Source organism: Micropterus salmoides, unplaced genomic scaffold (assembly GCF_014851395.1).
Source record: "Micropterus salmoides isolate LMB-PRFRI ecotype aquatic unplaced genomic scaffold, ASM1485139v1 Ms_hic_scaffold_17, whole genome shotgun sequence".
NCBI classification, from domain to species: domain Eukaryota; kingdom Metazoa; phylum Chordata; class Actinopteri; order Centrarchiformes; family Centrarchidae; genus Micropterus; species Micropterus salmoides.
The window spans coordinates 16,745,108-16,751,813 of NW_024040817.1; the positions used below are offsets into that span (position 1 = coordinate 16,745,108).

The 6,706-nt window shown below is 39.1% G+C and overlaps 1 protein-coding gene across 1 annotated transcript in view; it reads left to right on the plus strand.

The window, feature by feature from the left end:
- Window positions 1–5,423, plus strand: part of csmd3b (CUB and Sushi multiple domains 3b) — a 236,710-nt gene extending 231,287 nt beyond the window's left edge. The window contains exon 70 of the mRNA XM_038725460.1: window positions 535–5,423. Coding sequence (XP_038581388.1) covers window positions 535–694 — 160 coding nt within the window. The 3' untranslated portion in view covers window positions 695–5,423. The remainder of the gene's footprint in view (window positions 1–534) is intronic.
- Window positions 5,424–6,706: the final 1,283 nt, after the last annotated feature.

Sequence of the window (6,706 nt, forward strand, 5' to 3'; positions counted from 1 at the left end):
GTTCCTGTCACTGCATTGTTGCTTCACTTCTGTATTCTTGTCAAACAAAACGGAGAAAGGCATTGTTAACATTTTAAGAAGCTGTCTGATTGATGAAAACAGTACCTGCCTCAGTGATTTGGTTGTTGAGGTGTTAAGAAACAGCCAAGTCACTGTCTGTTGCAAACTGTGCTACAAAATAGTTCTGTTCAGGAGGTGTTAATTGGATTTTTTGGAGATATAATTTAAGCACAATTGACTGGTGTTCGCATTGTTAACAGATGCAAATAACTTCTGTTCTGCTGTTAATATCTCAAAAAAAAAGCTTGCTGAAGGAATTAGTTTTGGATGGGCTGATTGGAATCTCACTAGGCTTCCTAAAAAGCACAACGCGCTCTCTAATCCTTCTTAAAGCTTGTTTACTACGCCTCTACTCCCAAGACTGCATTCACTGTTGTCCACTGGCTACCCAGTTAATATTAATATACTGTTACAGTAATTTTATCACTCTAATGGTGCGTTTATGTTTTCTTTACTGTTGTTTTTACTTCACAGAACCACACCAAAAACACAGTATACAGGCTGCTCAGTCCATGAAAACAACAACGGCCAGGCTGCCTTTGAGAACCCCATGTACAACACCAATGCCAAGGCTGTGGAGGGGAAGGCTGTTAGATTCGATCCAAATCTAAATACTGTCTGCACCATGGTCTGAGGATTGATTATCTTCACTTGAACTTAATGACTCAGATATCTAATGGGACCACAATTGGTAAGAGGCTGTGGAGCTTTGACGCAGACCTCACCATCGTCAGCGACATGGTCTATTCATTGATTACAAAAGACCTTCAGTCCCATTTCAGAAACCTAATCTCCCCGAGCAGAGGGAAAAGTGTCAACTTGAAACCAAAACCCAGCGTTGGTTCCTTTGACTTACCGCATTTTGTGTCCACAAATGAAATTTAAAGAAATGTGAACACAGAATGTCTGCTACCTTTGACGGATGCAACACAGCCATTCTGAACTCACAGTGAGATGTGACATCAAGTGAAAAAAAAAAAGGATGTAACCCAACGCAAAACTTTACTGGTTATTATCCATCTCTGACCCCGAAGACTCAGCTGGTCATGGATAGTATATAATTTGATTCTAAACCAGACACAGCCATTATACTTCAGCCTCTTATTTAACCCCGCTTACTGTCTCTAATACCGGTCGTAATGATTAAGCCATGACCTGCTCGTCGGATATCATGACATGTCACCGTACCCAATGCCGAAATTTTGTATTTAACACAGAGCTTTGGAGAGAAGGACCCGCTCTCAGCTCTGTGACCGTTGCTTGGAGAGAGGAAGAGCACATTATCAGTGCTCTGGCCATGGTTATACATCGTGGAGATGAACTGCACTATAAAAATGGGCTGATTTAATTTATACCACATTGTCTCCCCAACTGTACTGAACAAATCCTCATTGTGAGGAACGCAGGAGCAAAATGGCCACAGATGGGAAAGTGTGACATGGAGAGGATGTCACAAAAGACACTGAAGAAGAAAACTGTTTCTGAAAATCTTGGTTCAAAACTGACAGTTAAAGACACTGTCACCAGCAAACCATCAGTAAACCAGACTGGCTAGTTGTGAATAGCAGCCTATTTCTCAAATGACCACGGACTACAAAACCCTAACAACCAGGCAGGACAGCCTCCTGTCTCCATGACAACCAGAGAGGCTGGTATTACTAGTCTCTTGTCTTTTTCTATTAAAACAGAATCTAAAATGGCTAATGCTAGCAGACAGTAGCAAAAGTTGCTTTGAAAGGAGACTAACTCCGAAGCAAAGGATAAGGGCAGCCCTGGAGATGGAGCTATAATCCTAACTGAACTGGGATTAGAAGCAAAACTAAAAGCAGTCTAAAGGGGAGCCTGCACTAACAGAACAAATGAGAAGAGACTGACTCATCTAATGGATAAACTGCTCTTCCCCATGCAATGGATAAGAGAGGAGGCCGAGGAGACGGAGACTACTCTTAACTGAACTGGAAGTAAAGTAAGGTAGTCATCAAGAGAAAAAATTTGATCTTAAAATCCTACCACAGCCAATCAGAGTCCGTCTAACCTGAAATAAACTACTGAGAGAAGTCGGCATTCTCTCTACATAATGAATCAGATCAGACAGAATATGGCCTTGAGGAAAGAAGTTCCTGATCCTATGAGTTTAAATGGATTCTGATGAGAAAGACACCGAATGGATACAGAGGACTCTGATGGACTTACAAAGAAAAAGACTTTGAGAAACAGAGAAAGCTCTGGCACTAAAGCACATTTTACAGGAACACACTACCCGTCTACCCACTGAGAGATGGACTAACCCAGGGACAGACAGAGAGGTTAGAGAGAAACTGACAGGATGAATGACAAACAGAAAAGATGACGGGTACACACACTAACAGAAATTTGGAGAGACAGAGAGCAGACGTGGTATTAAGACCAACAGTTAGACACATAAGGAGATAGACAAGTTCAAGAAAGACAAGCAGGGACTTAAGGCTGTTGCGGACCGCCGTTCGTCGTCTCCACTCCACAGACAGATTAAGATTAACAGACAGACAGACATAGATAGGCTGTCTGAAAGGAGAAACAGGAAGACATACATTGACAGAGAGGCTAAAAGAAAGACAAACAGGGTGGCAGCCCTACGATTGTGGACTCAGTTCCACTGTAATTCTGCACTCTGCGAGTGCTTATCTTCTTTCTTTGTTATTGCTGCAGAATCTTCTGATCTGTAAATCTATTGCATATATATTCGGGAGCATTCACCACCTATATTTTTGTGCTATATATTTACCACAGGGGAGGGGCTGAAGGGGAAAGATGGATTATAGCGAAGAGTTTTTAGAAAAAAATAATAATATCAGAATTAAATATATTAAAACTATGTGCTGTTCACAGAAGTCACAAACTGTATTTTGGTTCCTTTGTAACATGAAATTGGTTTATTTTGTGTAATGTGAAGTTCCTTTTACCATCACTGTCTTTCCCACTGAGGCAATCACGAGTGTCAGTGGTATTGTTGTTGTCATTGTTGTTGAGATGCAAGGTTTGCCCACAGTAGTCATGCTCTTTAAAGTTAATGTTTCATCGATTATTCATCACAGATGGCAGTTTCTAAAGCATTTATAGATGGGGTTTTTGCTATGGCTGCCAATTTTCCCCCCTTTTGCTAGACCGTTGCGAGCCCTCCATAATGGTCACCGTTTTGACACAGATAATATTTGATCACCTGGAATAATGGCACTGTTTTCGAACCTAACTGGTGATTCGATGCCACAGAGATTTGCACATTAAAACGCTGAAATAATGTTTTTGAGCTACAGTCCAGAGATGTCGGCAATGTTGTCAGGGCAACACAGAAATCCCAGCCCTCACTGGAACCCACTTGTTTGATTGCACGTGGCCAAACCTTTCTCTGGGTCTGACTCTGGTTAAAGGTAATGTTTCCTTTGTCTCTGGCAAGATAAAAGAAGAAACACAATCATGGTAAAAATTAATCTTAACAATAATAATTCATAATGTTGATAATTGCTGATGAACTGCCCAACATGTAGCTTGTGGATAGAAAATGTTTGTTGTACCTGAAATGCCAGTTCATGTTTGCATTTCTTCGTCACACATTATGGGATTTTGGAAAAGTGGCTTTTAGGATATTTTCAATGGATTTGTTTGTGAAAAGTTACTAAAAATTATGATCTAATTTAGTTGCAAAATATACCCATTTAAACCTTGTTTATTCATCAGATCTGTAAATCTTAAATGGTCATTACCACAAGTTCACCTCCAGGTCTTAGTTCAGAAGTTCCTCCCTGTGTTAAAGTTGTGTTTGGTCTCAAATTAATATTGAAATGTCTAAGATCACATGAATTCTGTTTTAAGGTTCTTTTAAAACTTAATTTGCCCTTATACTGAAATCCACATCAATCATTAATTGGTGCACACTTTATAAAAAAAGAATTTGTACTACCTTTGGCACTTCCTAAGTATTGCACACTAGATTTGAATTACGCTTTTAAATTGTGTACATTGCATTTCACTAGCTAAAGTGAGAGAGTGACTTATTTCAGAAACGCTGAAGCGTTCAGATGAACTGACCATTTGGGAGAAGATGTTTGATTTCAAGTTAACATTTTAGTAAATTCAAACACAGAACCAAGGCCACTGAGATTCCCACTTGCTTTTGTTTCATAAAAATATAGCCTTATAATCTCAGCTCAATGGTCCTTGGCTGGTAGCTATTTTTCAGATCTGATCTGCCACCTATTCGATTCAGTTCCGTACAGCTGGCAACCTTCACTGTCTCTAGCCCCTGTAAGACACTGGAGGCTGTTGTTGCACGCCATTGGCCTTTCTGATGGTTTCATCTGCCATCAATGAACTACTGCTAAAACAAAAGAAGATGTTTGATTTTTGTGTGAAACCATGCATAACATCCATATAGTAGTGTCATATTGTAAGGGCCTGAAAATGCACCATATACTTGTACCTATATTAACTGGTCCCCACACGACAGGAATAGACGTATCAATGAGCACGACTCACTGTTTTTCAGCTTTGATGCATTTTTTTCAAAGTCCTTGTTTTCTTTTAAAGCGTCTGGTTTAAAGGTTTAAAGCTGAACTTAGTGAGTTTGGGTCCCACACATGATGAATACCCGTTGTTTTTAATGAGTCTGGGTGTCAGGGTGGGCGAAAACATCTACTTTGTTTTAAGAACCCCTGCTGTCGTCACCACAGGCACCGACTGCAACCAGCTGACAGAAAACTCCTTTTAAAGTCATTATTGATTTAAAAGCAATGGTAGCTGCGGCTTCCTTGTTTATCAATGCTGCGACTGTCCCGCACTGCATCGCTATGGTAACATTGTTTCTTATTACAGTTTGGATTGATTGTTGCTGCTGCTGTTGTTGTCGTTGTTGCTGTTGTTGTGTTGTTTTTTTTCGGTATGGATCTGACACAGTGCCTACCAAAAACCATGGGACCCTCCCTGTCATCTACACACACACATATATGCTTTTTCAAACACATACACGTGTGTACACACACACACACACACACACACACACACACAAACACACACACACACACACGTCCTCCCCTTCATCAGATGTCATTTTTTTCTAAGCTTCAGTCTATTTTGCCACAAGCTTTTCCTACTGACTGACCGCAATAAGACCCATGTGATTTGAAAGACTTAAAGCTGTTCCTGCCTGGGGACATTGGAAATATTCACCATTTGAAAAAAAACAAAAATATATAGAATAAAAAAGTGTTTTGTACAGAAATATATTTTTTATGATGAAATTATTTGTAACATGTATGAATCTATTATGTAAATTTTCAATGCAATGTAAGATTAAAAAAAGGCTAATTGCTTTTGTAAAAAAAAAAAAAGTGTCTTCCTTTACTGTGTTTTTACTTTAAATGACTTTCTGTAAACTGAAATGTTGTAACCACTTTAAGCTTTAAAATTTATATGTCACCTGTACAGTGCCCGTCCAAGCTACAGATTATAAATATGTTGAGTATTCTAAGCTGTAAAATCATGTGGAGTTTAAAAGTTGCATTAGACTCTGATGTGATTGGAAAACTAGTTTCAAAGTCAGGGAGTGCCTTGTAGGGGAATTACTGCAGGCACAGGGTGTATAGAAATATAAATAAATCCAGTGTAGCTATCTCACCTTGAGATGAACTCCCTAAACTTCTTTCATTCATTCGCAGTTGAAGTCCTTATCACTGGGAATGCAACATTAATTTTGCCGATGCCCCTGCGCCCGCTGGTCTGACTTTCTGCAACAAAAGTGGGTAATAGGAAAGCAAAGTTTTCACGTACAACAGATATTATAAGCCTTGTGGAAGTGCATGTCTGAATTTTCTTTCAAGTGTTCACAGTGCAAACCCATCAATGAATGAATCATGCTTTCTGGAATCCACATTGCATCGTATCATTATGGACAGAATGTTTTGGTCTGACTTTGAACTGGTCAGAATCAAACAGAGCAGGTCGACCTTTACAACTACCCACAAGCCCTGAACATTTAGTTGAAGCAGTCATTACGCTGGAAGATGAGACGAGTGACCTTATATATTCTTTGAACACAAGTTGCTGTCATAGGTGACCTGAAGAGACACCAGTAGCTTCCAGTCATTTGCTGACCAATTAGCTACAGCTATATTTCACATTTTCTGTAACTAATACCTAGAATTTAATGACTTGCTTAAATCTCAAGCAAACACTAAATGGGTTTACATGTCCTTGGTTGCCACTAATAATGAATAGCAATGCTGAATACACATTCCCATCAGTGCATACATCAGAATGTCCAACTTGAAATGTACTTAATGTGGCCCATTTTAAATGAATATCACAGAATTACAACTGAAATTAAATGTGCTTATGACTTAGGCCTGTTTATTTTATATATTTTTATTGATATAAATGTTCACAGCCCAGCTGATAGCTTCCTAAAGGATCCAGCAGGTTAAACAGGCAAAGCATAAAATTACAGTAAGTGAATCGAGCTCTATTATATTTTTTTGGAAATAGATGATCAATGGGTTGATCTATTTATCCTACAAAATACTCTCATTCTTCACCTTATTTAGTAACAATCCAGTTTAATACTTGTCAGCTTTTCTCTTCCATATTTGAAGGACATCATTTCCTGTGCACGTGG